The sequence below is a fragment of the Emydura macquarii genome, unplaced genomic scaffold (assembly GCF_026122565.2).
Source record: "Emydura macquarii macquarii isolate MOO-44397 ecotype Brisbane River unplaced genomic scaffold, CSIRO-AGI_Emac_v2 contig_1045, whole genome shotgun sequence".
Taxonomy (NCBI): Eukaryota; Metazoa; Chordata; order Testudines; family Chelidae; genus Emydura; species Emydura macquarii.
In genome coordinates, this window is record NW_027131182.1 from 3,873,601 (window position 1) to 3,893,429 (window position 19,829).

A 19,829-nucleotide genomic window follows, 5' to 3' on the forward strand; every position below is an offset into this window, starting at 1 on the left:
TGCAGTGCCATTGTTCTTGGCATTGTTCACTCCTGAAATAAGACTGCCCCTGCCCCGAAGCACTTGCAGGCTAAGCAGTGAGGTGCTTTTCTTATTGGCTGCTGTTTAGAGAAGAATAAGCCACAAAGCTCAAAGGTAGGAGAATGTTCTGTCTGTGAGCACCCGGAACTCTGTTGCCCAGCAGGTGAGAAGGGCACTGTCAGACCCTATGCTAAGTCTGCTGTGGGCAATGCGGAGCAATATGTAGCTACGTGTCCACTTGGGCAACGAAGTCAGCTCGTCTGGGTTCCTCAACAGTGGTGTACCACAAGGCTCAGTACTCGCCCCGATGCTTTTCAACGTTTACACGAGCGACACAGCTCCAATGAAGTCGCGCACAATTGCAGATGCGGATGATTTTGCCCTGGCAACGCAAGCAGCCACCTTCAGTGACATCGAATCCACCTTGAACTGGGACCTAAATGCTATGGAGGAATGTTTATGGAAATGGAGGCTCAAGCCAGATCCTCTCAAAACAAGTCACTGCATTCTACCCTGATAACAGGAACACGAAGCGCACCCTGAAAGAGACCTTCTGCGGCAACACTGTGCGACATGATCCCACTCTGACCTATCTCGGAGTGAAGCTGGATCGCACGCTAACCTTCCACAACCATCGGAAGAAGGTAGCTGCCAAGATGAAGACAAGGGTCAACCTGGTCCAGAAACTGGAAAGCACAAGCTGGGGAGCACCAGCATCGGTGCTACAGACATCAGCAATGGCCCTTGTGTACTCTGTAGCCGAGAACTGTGCACCGGTATGGACCAGAAGTAGCCATACTTGACTTGTTGATGTCCAACTGAACATGGCAATGCAGTGCATCACTGGAACCCTCAAGTCAACCCCTACACCTAGGCTTCCAGTGCTACCGCACATTATTCCCCCATCCATTCGCCATGATACTGCAGTCCTTTGGGAATTCCAGAGGATCATGGAAAACGAACGTCTTCTCATCCAGCAGGACCTTAACAATGTCCCTCACCACCACTGGAAGTCACCTAAGCCCTTTTGGACCCATGTATTTAACCTTCAACAATGCAACTTCAACCCTGATGAAGCTTGGAAGGCCAAATGGAGTTTACAAGAAGTTATAAATAAACATCTCATAAAAGAGCCAACGCAGAAGATCCCTGGCTTCGATCTCCTATGAAGTTCAAGGGCAACCCTAAACCCCATCCGCACAAACCATGTCAGATGTGGATACTTGCTGACCAAATGGGAAATTAAAGACTTTCCAGTGTGCGACTGTGATCACCCAGAACAGACCATGGAACATAGAGCAGCTTAAAGTCTGATTCACAAATATGAAGGAGGCATCACAGCAATACACTCTGCTACTCCATACACATTATCTGGCTTGATAACCATCTGAATATAAAATTGTAGTTGTTGCTCTGTGTTTACATCAGCCATACGAGGAAGAAGAATGCCCTGCTTATAGTATTATGTAAAACATTGCCACAAACCATTGGCTGGAGTGCCACGTAGCCTTGCAATAGTTGCACAATGTCCATGTGTTGGTGTCAGTCCAGGAGCTTTCAAAGACTCTTTTGTACTGATTAGCCTAATTCTTGTTAAACCAATAAATCCACAGTGTGTTTTGCCCAGGGAGGGCAGGCATTGTATCTGTGCTGGTTTAGCCAGTCTTCCAATCTCAGTCCCACAGGGTGGTGCCCAAGGTCTGGAAATCAGCCCAAAGCATTTGCTTCCAGCCATGTTGCTGGGCTCTGTTGTGTAGCAGTGATTGTAAGGTGCGCTGTCTGTGGATGCACCAAACACTGCAGTGCTGTGTGAAGGCCTGCTCCTGCTCCTAGTGAAGTCAATGGCAATGTTGTCCTCAATGACACTGATTCAGGATCAAACCCTTTAATGCGCTTTGCTTTCATGAATTGTTGGTTGCCTGGTAATGTCTTTGCAACAATTCCTTGGCCTAGTGTAGAATAACTCGTAGGCATCTGTGTATTTTAAAGTTTTGTACTGGTGCCCATCACCATGGTATCTGAGCCATGCCATGAGACAACTGGTTTGCCATCTCAGAATTTCCTTTTAATGAGCTGTTCTAGCAGCAATACCCTCTTTCCTCTAATCTAGCAGGTTTACAGCAATAACTGATTAGCAATGTGCCTTTCTAAAATGATTACACATCTTACTGAATGAGAAGAGTGACTGCCTTGCCACAGAACTCAAATACAAAGTTATCTGTCGGCATAATTGGACAAACTGCAGAAATAGTTTATATTTAAAATAAAAATGCAAGAGAGGGGTAAATAGTCCTGCCATCTAGACGTTATAATACACCCACAGGTGGCATCAAAGCCTTCTGTACGCAATCTGGATTTGTTGCCCCTCAGCCAATATATTACAAGGACACGAGATATGAAATACCAAAATTTAAACTCTTAGCTTTCTGTATTTGACTCATTTCTAATTCAGGTTTGCATTTAGGCTTATTAAATATTTGATTCTGGGTCTGGCTTCTTGGATATTGATGTCCCCAGGGCTGGCTGAGGGTTTTATTTATTCCGTCCTCCTTCCATTCCTGTGTATGGTTTCCTCTACCTGGGGATGCATGAAGCGTCAATAATATGACAGAAGCCAAGCAGCTGTCATGTATCAGTGACATCCATCAGCTTGGAGTGTCATGAGGTGTGCAGTGGAAGAACGCTGAAGCAAATCAGACTGGACCATTACAGTCTCCACCTCCTCCTTGTTTTGTTTTAAAAGACAAGTTCTTCTGAAGGTGGTCTCGCCTGAGTTACTCGGGCCTTGCCCACTCCAGAAAGCTTTCTTTACCTGCAAAAGTCCTGCTGGCAGAGTGCTGCCAAGAAAACTGTTTCAGTGGAGTGTGTTCATACTTGGCTGCTTGTTTTGGTGTATTGTGACCACAGAGCATGAGGGTGAATTGACAAAAGACATATTGCTCTATGGGCAGGCATCACAGTGTCCTATGTTTTGCTGTGTACTGCAGGGATACCCCCCTCCTCTCAGGGAATGGTGGGAATTGGGCATCTAGGTATTATGTCCCTCCAGGAAGGGGAATAGCTATAGTGACAGAAGTGGAGGGTTTTGTCATCAGGACTCAAAATGAAGCGTGATTACATGCAAGGCATGAAGGAAGGTTTTGCTGGTAAAAGCTTCTAGTGTAGATCCGGCCTTCGCTGTGGATAGGCCTGTCTTTACGTTTGGTCTTCCGCTTTGCACGTGCTTATAGGTAGGTGGGTTACCTGCACTTTGTACACGTGCAACAATTTCCAATTGTAGGAAGTCAGTGGGATAACTAGGAGTTCAAAATTCGTAATTCCAGCTCAGATAAATACTTACTATATGGCCTTGGTTGGGCAAGTAGCTTAAGGGTGACCTGCTGCTTTATTATGGGTAAAGGAGGCCTGAGAGACTTGGTTTAAAAAAAAAAAAAAAAAATCTTTAGAAAAATAGTTCTAAATTCCCTGTTTTTTGCTGGAAGTCTCTGTGGAGGACCGGAGATCTAAACTGGCAGCTTTGTCAGCACTTCATTGAAGGATTAGGAGTGTGGAGGCCAAGCTTTTCAAATGGTTCATCAAAGTTAGTCACCTAAATCCATATCTACACACCTAAATCAAAGCTCCTTGATGGACAGATGAGCTGGTGCACTTGCAGCCTTGTTGACTCTACCTGAATTTATAGGTGTGATGCAGGTGTCTAAATCTCGGTTGGGATGCCGAACTTTAGGCACCTGCATTAGGAAGTTCTGACTAGACTGTGCGTTTGACAGTCTGAGATTAAAAAAAAAATCACTTCCCTCTCAATTAATCAGATTTTATTTTTTGGATACTTGTAATGTCACGACCCTGCTAGTCCTTAAGTCCCCCATAGACTCTTCTAGGAAAAGCAGCATGCACAAGGCTTGAGTTTCTAACATCAAAGAAATGCAGACATCATTTTTGGGTATCATTGTAATGGAGCAAAAATGGCAAATGCAACTTCTTTCCTTTTATAGATTACTTTTCATGTCTCTGTGTCTGTTTTCCGCATCTGTGAAGGGACGAATGATACCTACAAATCTCACAAGGCTGTTGTGGAGTTTGGTTATGTGTATAGCCCTTAAGATATGTCTTCCATGCTGTTAACTTGAGATAGTCTAGCTTGAATAACAGTGGCCACTTTGTGAAATTACACTCCAGTTATTGTGTCCACACTGCTGCTGTTCTCACTGATGTGTGATGCTAACACTTCTGGGGGCAGGTCCCATGGGTCTAGGTGCTGCACTTAAGCTGAGTCATTCTATGAATTCTTTCCCAGTGGGTTGTGGGAGAACTTATTTGTCTGTTCTGGGCACATAGAAGGAATTGTGGAATGCATGGGAGAACTAGTGGCAGTGGTGCCAGCCTGTGTCCACCCTACAGAGTGCTCTTATTAGCAGCTGATGAGTTATGCTTGCTTGAGTTTTCGCCTATGCCCCTCTTGCGCCAGTGAACTCAAGTTAAAAGCACCATTGCTGTAAAGTTAAGGGGTTTTATGTATGGACAGGTCTAGAGTTGGTTATAACTCAAGTAAACTTCTCAGTGAAGACAAGGCCATGGAGTGCTATGGAGGTATTTAGTATGTTTTATGATTTTATTAGCGGGTAAGCTGTCCAACATAAACCACATGAGATTATGTCCCCTTCAGCCTCACCCCCAACCCCAGCTGTGGCAGTTTAGCATTTCCATTGAGCCGCCAGGCATTTCCACCCACCTACTTGGCAAGCAGTTATTCTGCAGTGCTGGTGATTCGTTTCCATTTGGCATTCCCATATGGAAAATGAATTCAGCACAGGACTGCCTAATTGCACTCAGTTGCATGCTGCCGGTTGATAAGAAATTTGATGCTGATGTTCATGACGTGTATTACAAACAGTTTATTTGATTTCGGTGTAGACAGCATAAGGTTGATGATGATATTACCATTAGCACCTGTCACTACTGCTAACATCCTAACCATAACCAACCTGGGCCCTGCGTCTGATAGTGGCAGAGAAGCGTGCAGTGGTTTGCTTCATAAGAGGTTCAGATGGCAGCCGCATGCCGGAGTTGGGTTTGGTTTGTTATACACTGAGCTGGAGCAAGGGTTGGTTTAAAAAAGAAATCAGTGCAAGCAGAAAGACCTAGCCAATGGGAGTGCTAAGACAGCAGCTTTGGGCCTGATGACCATGGAAGACCCTTTACCACGGGAAGATTAATGGGCTAGGATGGCCAGAAGCAGAGAAATCTAAGTAACTCTCCTCAGACCTAGTGGGACAGAGCATCTCCTGTCACTCTGCAGTGCAGCAACTCTCTGGCTGTCCTGGAAGCATCTGGGCTGCTGCAATATGAGTCCATGGGAGGGACAGAGTAAAATGCAGGAATGGAGGAGCATCTTCTGGGCTCGGAGGTGGATTTGGCGATCCCCTTTCCCAAGCTGGGGTGAGTGGGAGAACTTTTTTTTAAATACCCCATGTGTCTTTCTCCTAGTTCATTCCACCTGAATTCTCCTGCTTTTGCATCCCCTCACAAATTCCCCATATGTTGTTTTTTTTCCTAGTCTTTTCCTAAGTGGAATCTCTGTCTTGTTTTCTTCTGCCCTTCAGCCTCCTCCAGTCCCATGCAAGCACTGAGACAGCCTTGCTGGAGATGGGAACCTGCGCTGCTTTCTCTGACTGGACTCGCTTCTTTTCTTCTTTCCCAGCCCTGATTTTTGGAAGCCACTCATAGGCTTGTTAGGCGGCCGGCCTCTCTTGCTGATACTGCTTCCAGGCTCCCCCTAGTGGAATACATGACAAAGCACGGGCCATCTGAGCTTTCCCTGTGCACATACATATTACCAAAGGAATAAAACGTACAGTCTAAAACCCCTTGTTCTCTTTGCACTCATTCAGTGAGTTTAAAGCAGCGGTTCTCAACCTATTTGCCATTGTGGGCCGCATATGCAGCTCTCTGTGTGTTATGGGGGCTGCATGCACACAATATATACACTACCTATATGGCCCTGCGGATGAGACATGGGCCACAGCTGTGTGCTAATTCGGCCGCAAGCGGCCTCCTAGCCACAGGTTGAGAACCACTGGTATAAAGGAACCATCAGAGTGTCGGCTCTTTCCGCCTGTGCAGAATAAATCTGTTTAAATTGCAGTATTATTATTAATGATTTGCACTTACATGGCTTTTCTTATCGCCATAATCCTGTTATTTGATGATGCCTGCAAGCAGGCCACAGGCCTCTTAGAAAACACTTGGAAGGCAGTTTCCACTCCCCAAGAGCTTATACCTTAAATGACTGGCATAACAGTTGGACGTTGTGAGGAACCGCAGGTCTAGGGCGGAGGGTCCCTGGATGACTGATGCCTCTGCATCGCCATGGAGAGCAGTATCCAACAATTACTGGAGCCTTAGGCACCGTAGAATGTGTCACCTGGAGAGTTTAGTGCAAGAGAACCCTGTTGCCAGCTGATTGATCCACTCCAACTATTTAAACCAGGAACTTGGCTCAGGGAGCCCGCTGAGCAAAAACTCAGACCCCACCTTGCTACTGCTACAGACCTCATCCTTCGCCCCATCATGCACCTGATTCCCGCCTTAGACCATGGCTCAGCTGGAACTTGGTACCTATCTCCTGACTCTGCTTGGAAATTGCTCCTGATTCTTGCCTTCAATCCTGGCCCAGCAGACTCTGCTAAGCCAGCTGCCTCTGCCCCGGACATTACACACACAATAAAATACTTGTTGCAAGGAGGGAAGGGGGGATAGAATAGGAAGACGTTACAGATTTATGATTATTAATAGTTTAATTGCAGTAGCATGTAGGAGCCTCTGGCATGGACAATATCCTGGATTAGGCACTTTATAAATACCGAACAGAAAGATGGTCCCTACCCCAGGGAGCTTACATGGTCACATGGTTACTCAGTTTAGGAAGATCCCATAGAGTCATAAAAGTGTCAGGCTGGCAGGGACTTCAAGAGGTCATCTAGTTCATCCCCCTGCCCCAGGTTGAGGCAGGATTAAATATACCGAGACCATCCCTTACAGGTGTTTGGCTAACCCATTCTTAAAAACCTCCAGTGATAGAGTTTCCACAGGCTGCATAGGTCTTCTGTTTGAGTGCTTAATGATCCTTTATAGTTAGAAAGTTTTACGTGATATCTAACCTGAATCTCTGTGGCTGCAGACTAAACTGAGTGCTTCTAGCCCTACTTTTGGTGGAGCATACCCCTTTATGGGTCAAATTGTTGTTTTGTTAATGTTTAAATGCACTCATTGGTGGGTGTGGGTGTGGTATTTTATCAGTGATTTGATTGAGGTGGGGAAGGAGGTCTGATTAATACATTCTAATTTAAAGGCTGATTAAAGGCTGTTCCAAGCATAAGGCGTGCCATCAAGTAAGATCCCTTAAAGCACTTAAGAAAAGGAAAGGGAGTGTTGAGAATGATGACGTCTATTTTACAGACGGCAAAACCAAAGCATAAGGAAGTTGCTGTAAGTGATTTGCCCAAATTCATACTGCAAGCCAGTGGCAGAGGTAGGATGATAATCCCAGGTCACTTGATTCTCAGTTGGGGTCAATAACCATTAGATCAGATAAATCAAAGGGCTAGTAACCAGTAAGTGCCATCAGCATCTCCGCCCCCCCCGACCATTTCACTCCATAGGCTGTCATGTTGATAAGTATAACAGTGGTTTGGGAGTGTGACCCTGGGCCAGGAAGAGTTGCACCTAGCAGGCTGAAATAACCCAAAATCAACCTTTGAGGACATGTTTAAAGGTATTAAAATGGTAATTAGAGCCATTCATTATAAATAGCTCAGACTTTGAGTTAAATCTTGCATTGTTAAGAGTTTGGAAGTTGATATATGTCTGTAATTACCTATAATCCTGCTAGTGATTATTGATGTACCCAAATAGTTCCTGTCTGTCACTATATTCTGTTAGGGCTTGTCTTCGCTGGTGCTTATGTGGGCAAAATTTTTGTAGATCGGGGTGTGAAAAAACTCCCCCACTGAGTGACATAAGTTTTGCCCGCATAAGCACTAACGTAGCCGCGTTATGTCTGTGGGAGAGAGCTTTTTTTCATACCCCTGAGCGACAAAAGTTTTGCTGGCATAAGTGCCAGTGTAGACAAGTCCTTAGTCAAAAATTAAAGGAAGGTATTAACATTTAGATGGAACTTGAATGTAACAATACTATTTTGTTTTTATTTCTCTTTGAAGTTTAAGTAGTAAATACCTGTGAATGGTTGTAAATTGCCGATTGCCTTATGCTAACGTAGCTAGTCATGGGTGTGCATAGAAAATAGGAGATGTTACTTCAAAGCCACAAGTAATTACCTATTATGTACCCAACGATTACCTGCTGTGATGTCTGCTGTCAAGTGACTGTCATAGCCTGCTAAAAGACTATAAAAGAAGCCACAGGTCTGATCCTTTTTATCTGATATCTGTCCAGCCTTTGTCAAGGGAAGTTTGGATTGCAAGATTGTGGTCCCAGCTTGTTCTGGTCTATTCTGCTAATTCTCATGGGAGAATTTAAACAAATTCTGCACATGAATTATTTGGTCTTTAATTCCTGCTTCATTTCTCTGGACTGGATGACTAAGAACGATGCTCTAAACAATGATGATCCCCAAAGCTGTTTGGGTAACTTCCAGAAACTTTGCAAATCAAGAACTTTGCTGCTCAGTCATCATCTCTACTTTGAAACCGACCTAAGAACTTTATTTTCATCTGTGTAGGTATAATGATTAACCATTATTCTTTCCTTTTTAAAAAAAAATAAATAGTAGTTTAGTTAATAAGCATTGGCTTTAAGTGTGTATTTGGGTAAGAGCTGAACTATTCATTGACCTGTTTGGTAATGTGTCCAGTCCTTTGGGATTGGTAGAACTTTTTTTTACGTATGATGGATAAATATTTTCAGTGATCTCCATCATATTTGACTTGGCTGTCCGGGTGAGAGCCTAAGACTGGATTGTTTCAAGGAAACTGCATTTTTTATTTCTAAGTGACCAGTAAGGTGCTGTAGAAACTGTTTATTGGTATATCTTATGGAAGAAAAAAACGGCAGTATTTAGGGCTTTGCCTGCCCCGTTATTTGCAGTTTTGCCCTGTTTAAGCTATCTCAGCCTGGCTCTCCCAGAGACCAACGTCACAAGGTGATAACATAATAATGGATATAGTGCAGTATGGAAGTCTCTTCTACTACATTTACTCATCATATTGCCATTTATTGTATTTATCTAGGGCTAGTCTACACTTGCAGCACTGTTGTAGCAGTAAATGAAGATGCTGCCTATGCCGACGGAAGAGCACTTGTCAGTGTAGGCGTAGGTACTTCACCTCCCTGAGAGGTGGTAGCTGTGTCGATGGGTGAAGCCCTCTCATCAACTTAGAGCTGTCTACTCTGGGAGTTAGGTCAATATAGTTGCGTCGCTCCAGGGTGTGACTAAGTTGGTAATGTAGACCAAGCCTTAGAGTTATACATCCTCCTGTACCTGGTAGAAGCAGCCAGCGTAGCCACACACATATATGGTGGGTTAACTGTTGCGTGGTGCAATGCATTGTGGTACTTAATTTATGAGAGGCGAGAGAAGAGCCAGGCATCAATACTGGGCCATAAGCCTTTGCTGGTTTCATTTAATTGATTTAGCTGTAACTGACCTCCTGCTGTGATGAGAGAGCCTGCCAGTCTTTAATTTTATCCCCTACCAAAGGGATTGTTAAGGAAGAGGGTGCTGCTGATTGAATCCCAGGATCTCAATCCATCTCCTTAAGGGGTGGATTGCTTGAGACCCACTCAAAGGAGTGAATTCCGAAATCCCCGTCTTAGAGAATTCTTATGCCAGGAAGCAGATGTCCCAGGGATTTTCATCAGATCACCAAGCTGTTATATGTGGAATGAATGCTGTGTCAGGGGCCTGTGAAAGTGGTACTGCACCAGGATGGGGGACCCAAGGATCTGTCTGTGAGTGATGGTTATTTGTCAGCAGTGTGAGTGTATGCCGCACTTCAAAAGGGTCACGAGATGTGTGAAGCAAAAATAAATCTGCCAACAAAAAGGCCTCTGCCCTGAAGAGTTCACATTCTAAAGGCCCCAAGGGCTGCGTGTAGTGTGGTGAACAAAGCAAGACCGACTAGCAGACGTTTCTGGTAGACTTGGTAGAACAGATGGGGTTTGTGAAAGTGACTTGAAATAGGGGAGGGAGAGCACTTGGTTGAGCAGGAATTGGGAGACCTGTCCAAGTGAAGGGCATGGCCTAGAAGAAGGCATGAAGCTGGAAGTCGATAGACGGCGACAAGGGGAGCAGTAAATCCTGAGGCTTGAGAAGAATATAGGAAAACAAAGTGTCTAGAATATATCTCTGCTGCCCCCAGCCGTAATGATCAGTCTATTGTGGCACTAGTGAAGGGCTGCACTTATAGGTAGAGAGAGAAAACTGGGTGCTAGCAGAAGAAAACGGAGGTCCCTTTAAAAGAAAAAATCCACTCTGTATAATTCAAGCTCTTCCAAGCTGCGTCCTGCTACACTCTAGAACTAAAGGCTGATTCAAACAATCTGGAACTGTGCATGTAATATATACACTTTGTACACCTAGGTAGAAAAATACATGTATGCTGAGGCCCAAAGGGCCCTTCTGTTGGATAGGAAGATACAGGAGCGGTCACACCTTGATATACACCAGTGTTGTGCCAGATTTCCAGCAGGAGGGAAAAAATCTCCTGAGCAAATGGGGGATTAGAAAGGGTGGGAAATGCCTCCAACTCTATTCACTGGGGTCCTGTCTCCCTTCCACTTGCTCCACGTGATCCTATAATTGGTTCTGAATAGGTGATATCTTACTCTGTTTTCTGATGAGGTGGTGTGTATGTAAGATCTTCCCCTATTCTTGATGATTCCCTCACTTATTTTATTATCTCCTCACATCCTTGAGGCCATATATCTTGGCCACCATCCTCACAGCTAAGGATTTGACTGGATTCTTTTGAGAGCACCATGGTTTTCATTTAATAATTAGCATGAATTTGCTAGAGGCATCACTGGTGAGAAACATGATTATCTCCCTGTGCTGAGCTCGTGTTATCTGTGTTGTTTTCTCTGAGGCTTTAAAAAAAAAAAAAAAAAAAACTTGGAATCTCATTCAGGGAGCTAATGTGTGACGTTGAGCTACATAATGAGCCTTTTTGACAATCTGGGCACATTTTGGAACAATTCAGTAAGCATAGGAAATCCTTTAGCCAGAATTGTTCATTCTTAGCTGCTTCAGAAGGGTGTCAAAATTGGTCAGAAGTGACAGAAGGGGGGAACTATAATACGTCGAGAACAGGGATTTTTTTTTTGGCTTTATTTTTCTCTTTAACTGTCTTAAAATCTGCTTAATCATTTCATATTTTGCTGGAAACAGACAAAATATTAGTGGCCTGACAAAAGGCTGGTGGACAGAACCCTGCATACAAAGAGGCAAGAATTCTCATTTCTTCTCATTAATAGGCAACAGGAAGGAACACAAGGTGCACATTACAAGCCTGACTGAAAGGTATTGAAGTCAATGGAAAGACAGTGGATTTTGAATCAGCCCCTGTGCAATCAAAGATATAAGCATTTGGACCCTTCTTCTGGAAGGTGTGAATGGCTGTTAGCAATTAGGTCATTTGTGAGTGCTTCAAAGAGGCTTCTATTATTTTGTCATATGGGAATGCGGCTGTGCTTTGCAGTTGAAAATTAAGAGGCTATATTTAGTCTGTGATTTGCATTCACACTCAGAATTTGCTGGAGTAATCTGAGCTGGGGCAAGATAGAGTAATGGAGCTAGAAATCATCTGCAAACTTGACACAATCAAACTGGGTCTGAATTGGGACTTGGAATGGTTATCTCATTACAAGAAGTAATTGTCACTGTTCACACATTCTTACCTCCTTATCAATGGTTGTGAATAGGCCTCAACTACTCTAACTGAATGGACTTTGCTTTTATCTACCTTCCCCCTTGTTGTTCCTTACCCTTGGATGTATATATATACCTCCTATCTGATTTCTGTTCCTTACATCTGACAAAGTGGGTTACATCCCACGAAAGCTTATGCCTGCAGAAATTAAATCTGTTAGTCTTTAAAGTGCTACAAGACTCTCATTGTTTTTGGAGTTATCCCTGTACTGTGGATTTTATTTGTGCCTTTCTCCGTATTTTATAATATTGTGGAAATGCAGCTGTGCCACTAACCTCCTTTCTTACTCCTTGGTTCTCTTCCCAACTCTTGCTTCTGACTTGCTCTCTGACTTTGGCCAAGTCTGTTAGGCCAACTTTCCCAAATGTTAGGTACCAAAATAAATGGCGTCCTTTTTAGAGGTGCTGAAGATGGGTGGCTCTCTTTGACATTGATGGAAGGTCAAAGTGCTTAGCAGCTCTGCAACTGAGGTTGTTTATTTAGGTGCTTAACTTTAGGTGAACGTTTTCAAACTTGTATATCTAAGTGGCTTTCTCAGTCATGTAGTAGCAGTGGCAGAGACTGGAAGAGATCCTAAGCATCCAGGGTTGGGTCCTACTCTAATCACTTAAGTAACGGTCAGTGTAAAGGCAGAAGCTTACAGTCACTGATAGCTGACCTCTACTGGTATTGTTTTTTTGATTGAGAAAACGTTGAATCTGTTCCAGGTTAATGGTTGAATAAGGATCTGGCATATTGGATCAGTTCAACGCTTCATCTAGTCCAGTGGACTTTCTCCTACAGTGGTCAGTATCAGATGCTTCTGAGTGAAGGTGCTAGAGTCCCCACAATGGACAAGTGTAGGATGACTTGCCCATTACCAACCCCGATGAGCTAGTGCGTGACTTAAGAACCTAAGACTGGCCATACTGGGTCAAACCAATGGTTCTTCTAGCCCAGTATCCTAGTTAATGACAGTGGCCAAGCATGAGGGTTTATATTCCTTCTTTTCTTAGCTTGCTAATAGTCGAACTGTGGATGTTCTCATTAGCCATATGAACATCTACTCCTTCATAGAATCCTAATAAGATTTTAGACTCCATGATATCTTGTGGTAGAGTGTTCCAAAGGCTATGTGTCATGTGAAAAGCCTTTTTTATCAGTTTTAAATGCATTGCCTTTCAGTTTCATTGAATGTCCCTGTCAGTTGTGTAGTGGTTGGCTTGGCATACTTTCAACTCTTCTGCTTTAGCTAGGTCTGGCATGGGCTTTGATTGTCTCCCATGCTGCCTTATGCCTGACAGTGAAGTTGGAATGTTTTTGGGAACTGTACATGGTTGCTATTAAGAGCTATTCGTGTTTGAGTTTATCAGAATATTTTCCTGACACGTAGTGCTTTGAAATACTTTGTCAGCCCCTGTGCTGTTTCCAGTTTTCATTTCTGAAGGATCTCTGGAGACTGGAAATTTAAAAAGATATAGAACACACCATGTGATTAACTAGAATCGTGCAGCCATCATTTTGTGTGGTGAATTAGGGCACGAGTTTGCAAGCTAAGCAGAATCTGTTCTGGTCAATACCTGGATAGGAGACATCAGGGGAAACACAAAGTATTATCAACAGTGGTTGATTCAGTTCCCTTCTAAGTCAATGCCTCAGGCAGATGTGAGGGGGCCTTCCACTGCAGCAGGTGTTCTGCTTTGGAGTAAATGTACCTTAAAGTCTTTAAACCATGATTTGAGGAGTTTAATAACTCAGTCATAGGTTAGAGGTCAATTACAGGAGTGGGTTGGTGAGGTTCTGTGGCCTGCGTTGTGCAAGGGGTCAGACTAGATGATCATATTGGTCCCTTTTGACCTTAGAGTCTATGAGTCTATATGTAACACTGATGCGCTGGCCATTTCTTGTTTGGAAATATCCATTACTGTTTTCCTAGGAGTAAATGTATATAAACCATGTGACCTGGCTATATTCCATTTCTGGCAACTACATTCTCCATACCGGTCTTCCTTGTGCAGTTTCAGTTGGATATAGTAATTTCCTGCATTTGTCATCCCGAAGAGGTATTGCTGTGAGCTGTTAAACAGCTGTCACATTCTATGCCAGATGTGGTTATGTATCAGTGGCGTGTGAACAGACACTTGCAAGTAGTTTGTAACGTTTTATTTTCTAAAGCACTTTCAGATCGTTTGTGATAAAGGCACTATATAAATTCAAGTTGTTGAGGTTAGGAGAGAGACCTTTAAAATAATTAGAACGATGATTACTAGTAACACTATATCTAAGGCTCTATCAGTTTTCCATTTATAACCCCAGGTTATTGGGGGATTAAAACTCAGGCCTCCAAGTTCTTGCGGTTTTTCGTTTACTGGACAAAATTGGGAAGGGCAGCATGGTGAAAAAATGAAATGTTAAGTCTCTTACTAAGCTTGAATTAAGTGTGTGTCTGCATCACACAGTGGGGTTTGGGAACAGGGGATGTTCTTGGCTGGAGATGCTCTAGTGTTTTGTTTTTAAACATAACTCATTCTTTCATCCTGGACAGGACTACCCAGCCGGAGCCTGCGTCATAAGCGACCATATAATGGTTTCTTACTCTCCGATTAATAACTTGGGTTTATATTGTGCCGTTTTATCCTGAGGGATTCAAAAGTCCTTTGCAGACTCACCTGCTGCTGAAAGGCAGCCACTGCTGGGGGGAAATGTGGCAGGTGTGCCACAAAGCACAGCAACACTTCTTGGCCATTGAGGTTGGGAAATGCAGAAGAACATTGTAGGTGGTTGAAACTGCAGGGTGAATTTTGGCTTGCAGACTGTAATTGCTCAAGCTGGAATTTGACTAGGACACAGTGGTTCACACGCCTTTCCTTTCAAAAGTGGGGCTTCAGTGGCTACAAGTGGTTAGGATCTCATTTTAAAATCTCCTTATTAAGCACTTCCAGCAGCTCACTGCGCCGTGAAGACAGAAGGGTAGGCATTCGTCCAGCACCCGTTGAGAAGAAGAGCGCTACCTATCTACAGCAGCATTGCCTGCAGCACCTACGGTGCTCTCTGATGATCTCATTCAAGTACCTGCCCTGTCTGGCCTGATAAGATCATAGCACTAACGGCTCTTTTTGTCTCACACATTATAGCACTAACTGGTGTGGCTTCATGTGCATTAAGACAATAATCTGTGTATCTAAGTAATCAGCTAGACTGCTGTAGAGTCCAGGGTTCCCAGCTATTGATTGTGATGGAAGGGGACAATGAATATGTGGTACCTAGTCATCAGCAAATAGAGTGGGTGGTTGGTATACATTGGGTACTATACTGCAGTACCTGGCCACAGCTTGCCAGATGGCACTTGCCAGTTGCAACTTTAACTCATTTCCTGTGTAAGGATCCAAGTAAGGCCCTTAACATGCTAAGAGACGGATTTCAAAGAAAGAATTTATAGCTGAATATTGCAGCATGTTACTCAGTCACAAGCTTGGAAACTTCGAAAAGCTCATGTAATACACAAAGAGACAGGTTAGAGTCTGATGGAATGTATTCTATGTTCCTCCATAATAAAAAACCAATCATCTTAATTGGTTTATTTCGCCTTATGCCTGAAGATTATAATAGGGTTAGATATTGAGGGAGACAAATGATAGGAGCAATAACAGAGAAATCAGTGAGGGAATCTGCTTAACATCTTAAATGTCTATATGCAAATGCAAGGAGTATAGGGAATAAACAGGAAAAACTGGAAGTCTTGGTGCATAAGCTAAATTATGACTTAATTGGCATCACAGAGACTTGGTGGGATAAATCTGATACTGGAATATTGGTATGGAGGAGTAGAGCTTGTTGAGGAAGGAAAGGGAGGAGGGTTGCATTCCACACCAAGAATATATACACTTCTTCTGAGGTCCAGAAGGAGGTGGGAGGCAAACCACTTGAGAGTCTCTGGGTAAAGATAAAAAGGGTAGAAAGGAAGGGTGATGTCATGGTGGGGGTCTACTGTAGACCACCAAATCAGGAAGAGGAGGTGGATGAGGCATTTTTAGAATAACAGAAATATCCAAGACCTGGTGTTAGTGAGGGGGCTATAACTGGACATCTCTTGGAAAAGTAATATGACAAAACACAAAATTTCCAATGAGTTCTTGAATGTATTGGGCGCAGATTTTTGTTCCAGAAAGTGGAGGAAGCAAGCAGCCTAACTTTGATACCTGGAAAGATACGGGAACAAATTATTAAACAATCAGTTTGCAAGCACCTGATGGATAATAGGGTTTTAAGGAATAGCCAGCATGGATTTGTTGAGAACAAATCATGCCAAACCAACTCAATATCCTTCTTTGACAGTATTACTGGCCTAGTGGAAGGGGTGAAGCAGTAGCTGTGATATATCTTGATCTTTAGTAAGGCTTTTGACATAGTTCCACATAACATTCTTATAAGCAAACTAAGGAAATGTGATCTAGGTGAATTTTTTATAACGTCAATGCACAACTGGTTGAAAGACCATTCTCAGAGAATAGTTATTAATGGTTTGCTGTCAGACTGGGAGGACATATCTAGTGAGGTTCTGCAGGGGTCTGTCCTGAGTCATATACTTTTCAACATTTACATTAACGATTTGGATGATGGAGTAGAGAGTATGCTTATAAAATTTCCGTATGACACCAATCTGAGACGTTGCAAACACTTTGGCAGACAGGATTAGAATTCAAAAGGATCTTCATAAATTGGATAATGTGTCTGAAATCAACAAGATGAAATTCAATAAAGATGTGCAAAGTACTACACGTAGGAAGCAAAAAATCAAATTCACAACTACAAAATAGGGAATAACTAGCTAGGTGGTAGTACTGCTGAAAAGGATCTGGGGCTTATAGTGGATCACAAACTGCGTATGAGTCGTCAATATGAGGCAGTTGTGAAAAAAGCCAATATGATTCTGGGGTGTAGTAACAAGAGCGTCAAATGTAAGACATGGAAGGTAATTGTCCTGCTCTACTCAGCACTGGTGAGGGCTCTACTGGAGTACAGTTGTGGACACTTTAAGAAAGATATGGATAAATTGTAGAGAGTCTAGTGAAGAGCAACAAAAATGATAAAAGGTTTAGAAAACCTGACCTACGAGGAAAGATTGAAAGAACTGGGCATGTTTAATCCAGAGAAATGAAGGCGGGGGGGGAGAGACATGGTAGTTTTAAATATGTAAAAGGTTGCCATAAAGAAGATGGTGATCAATTGTTCTCCATGGGGATAGACGTGTTAGTCTGTTTTCAGCAAAACAACGAGAGTTCTGTGGCACCTTAAAGACGAACAATGCCACGAAGTGGGTTTCTGCCCACGAAAGCTTATGCCCAAATAAATGTGTTAGTCTAAGTTGCCACAGAACTCTTGTTGTATTGTTCTCCATATACAAGAAGTAATAGGATTAGTTTGCAGCACAGAAGCTTTGGGTTAGCTGTTAGGAAAAACTTTCTAACTATAAGAGTAATTAAGCACTGGAACAGGTTACCTAGGAGGTTGTGAAATCCCCATCACTGGAGGATTTTAAGAACAACTTAGACAAACACCTATCAGGGATGGTGGATATTTAATCTTGCCTCAGCGGGAGGAGAGGGGACGGCAGAATGAATTTAGAGGATCTCTTGAGGTCCCTTCAAGCCCTGCATTTCTATGATTCTATCCTATATGGCAAATCTTGTTTCTATCACTAAGACGGACTTACCCTGCGTCCCTGCCTTTATCTCCCTGAGTGGAAATGAGGGGCTATGCACTCAACAACTCCTTCAGAGCAGATTTATCCCGTCTAGAAATCAGCAAATTTAGGAATAATTATATGAATGAGTAGCACCAACTTCAAATTAAATCCAGGGTTCAGGTTTCCTCATGGGACTTTCAAGTCAGGCTCCGACTAGAGGTGCACTGTCCAGAGGGGTAAATGTACTGTATACCCCATCATGTATAACACGAAGGCTTGATTTGTGAGCAGAGCCAAGTGTTCTAAACTTCCACTGGCTTCTCTTGTTCAGCACCAGGACCTAAACCCGTCACCACCAATGAACAAGATTTTACGCGTAAAGGGGATTGTGTGTCCTTTCTCTGCAGACAACAATAAACCGCTCACCTCCTAGTACCACTCAGGGGTGTAAGTTCAGACTGAGTAATGAGATTCAAACCATCCAATGCTTTCCCCCTGGGGGTTTCCAGCAAATTGGCTCATGAAGAAATTGTTTTGGGTTTTCTGCCCCCTCAAATATTAAATTTTTAACTACCAAAAATGTGCAAAATAGGACACAGGTTGACTTTTCTGTTCTGTACCAGTAAGCACACCTTTGCCAACTTCCCAGCCATTCCATTTGCAGTCACAGGCGCTGAGACAGCATTTCGTTTAGTACCACTATCCTATAAATTCCTTTAATTATTTGTGCTCCCCTGGACTCCTCATATTCCTGCGTGTCATTCCCAGCTGTAACTGGTGCCTTTTGTCCCTCTGTCAGCAAGAATAGTAATGAGTGTGCTCTTCATGAGTTCTGTTTTTCTGTACACAGACACTTACGGGAGAAGATGTTTCAATGATAAGTTTAAACTTAAACCTTTGTCACCATTCCTTTCCTTGGATCTGTGTAGTACATTATGGGCTAGATTGTGCCAGACAGGCACAGGGGTGTGGATACATTTTCAGCTTTTCGGTAGGGAAAAAAAGCATTTCTAGCCTTTTTCCTTCAGTTTCTTTGTTCTGTACTGGAATTTATAACTGTCACTGCCTCTCCTTTCTAGCAGTCTTTGTTTGGCACTGGTTCAGAGCTACAAAGAGCAGTCTCAGACCAGTGTGTCTTTCACTGTCCAGTCATGGAGAAACGAATTCTGGATCTTCTGCTTCAGAACGTGTGTGTCTGCCACTTGAGTTTTTGTGAAGGAAAGATTTCAGTAGCATTAAGGCGTATGTGCTCTTTTAGGCCAGCCATTGGAGGTTGGTGTAATTGTAAACACAGGAGCACCCAATAAAAGGCACTGTGCGCACTAACCAGTATGTTGGGGCTTTGATATGCTGCTTCTGTAACTGGACCTCTTTTTTTGTATGGAATAGGTGTTCTGAAATATGAAGGAACATGTTTGTGACTATCACCTAAGGGAGCATGCAGAGTGTGTTTGTGAAAAATATTTTGCTGGGCAGACTTGTGACTTTAAGTAAAGGACAAGGAATTAATGTGTATCTTCTCTTTTTCCCAGGCCCCTTCCATTCTCAGTTCCTTACCTGGAGTGATGGAAAACTCCTCTGTGGCATCTGCCTCTTCTGAGGCAGGGAGTAGCCGATCTCAGGAAATCGAAGAGCTGGAGCGGTTCATTGACAGCTATGTCCTTGAGTACCAAGTCCAAGGTTTGCTGACCGACAAAACGGAAGGGGACGGGGAGAGTGAGAAAACGCAGTCCAACATCTCGCAGGTTAGTGCAACTTGACCTGAGGGGTTAAACCAAGATGCAGCGTCGCTGTGAAATGGTGTCCTGTGTTCTAGGAGATGGACTCTCCGGTTTGGGTACATAGGATGTACATTTAGCTAGGCAGGCATCTACAGATCTTGGCAGTGAAGGGTGTGGGAGATAGCGTAGTGGAAGATTCTTGCTCCTCTGGATAGCTAGTAATGATCTCTTGAATTATATTTTTCATCAGATGATCTCAAAATAATCCTAACGTTTTAACTTCTGTAGAACACATCTGCGTTTCAGTTTGAAATGAAGAGAAATTCTGTCTTCTCATAAACACCAGTTCTCAGGGCACAAAGGGCTGGAGTTTCTGCTTTGATGAACTGAGTTTCTGCTGCTCCTGCTGGTGGGAGGGAGAAGGAAATCTGTGCACATGAAAGATAGAGTGGAGAGCTGGCTTGTATGGCTGTG

General features: G+C 43.3%; 1 protein-coding gene across 2 annotated transcripts in view; it reads left to right on the forward strand.

Annotated features, from left to right (window-relative positions):
- CTIF (cap binding complex dependent translation initiation factor) overlaps window positions 1–19,829 on the forward strand; it is a 318,671-nt gene that overhangs the window by 57,895 nt on the left and 240,947 nt on the right. For both annotated transcript variants that reach the window (XM_067545642.1, XM_067545643.1), the window contains exon 2: window positions 19,167–19,379. In XM_067545642.1, the coding sequence (XP_067401743.1) occupies window positions 19,200–19,379 (180 nt within the window). In that variant the 5' untranslated portion in view covers window positions 19,167–19,199. The remainder of the gene's footprint in view (window positions 1–19,166; window positions 19,380–19,829) is intronic.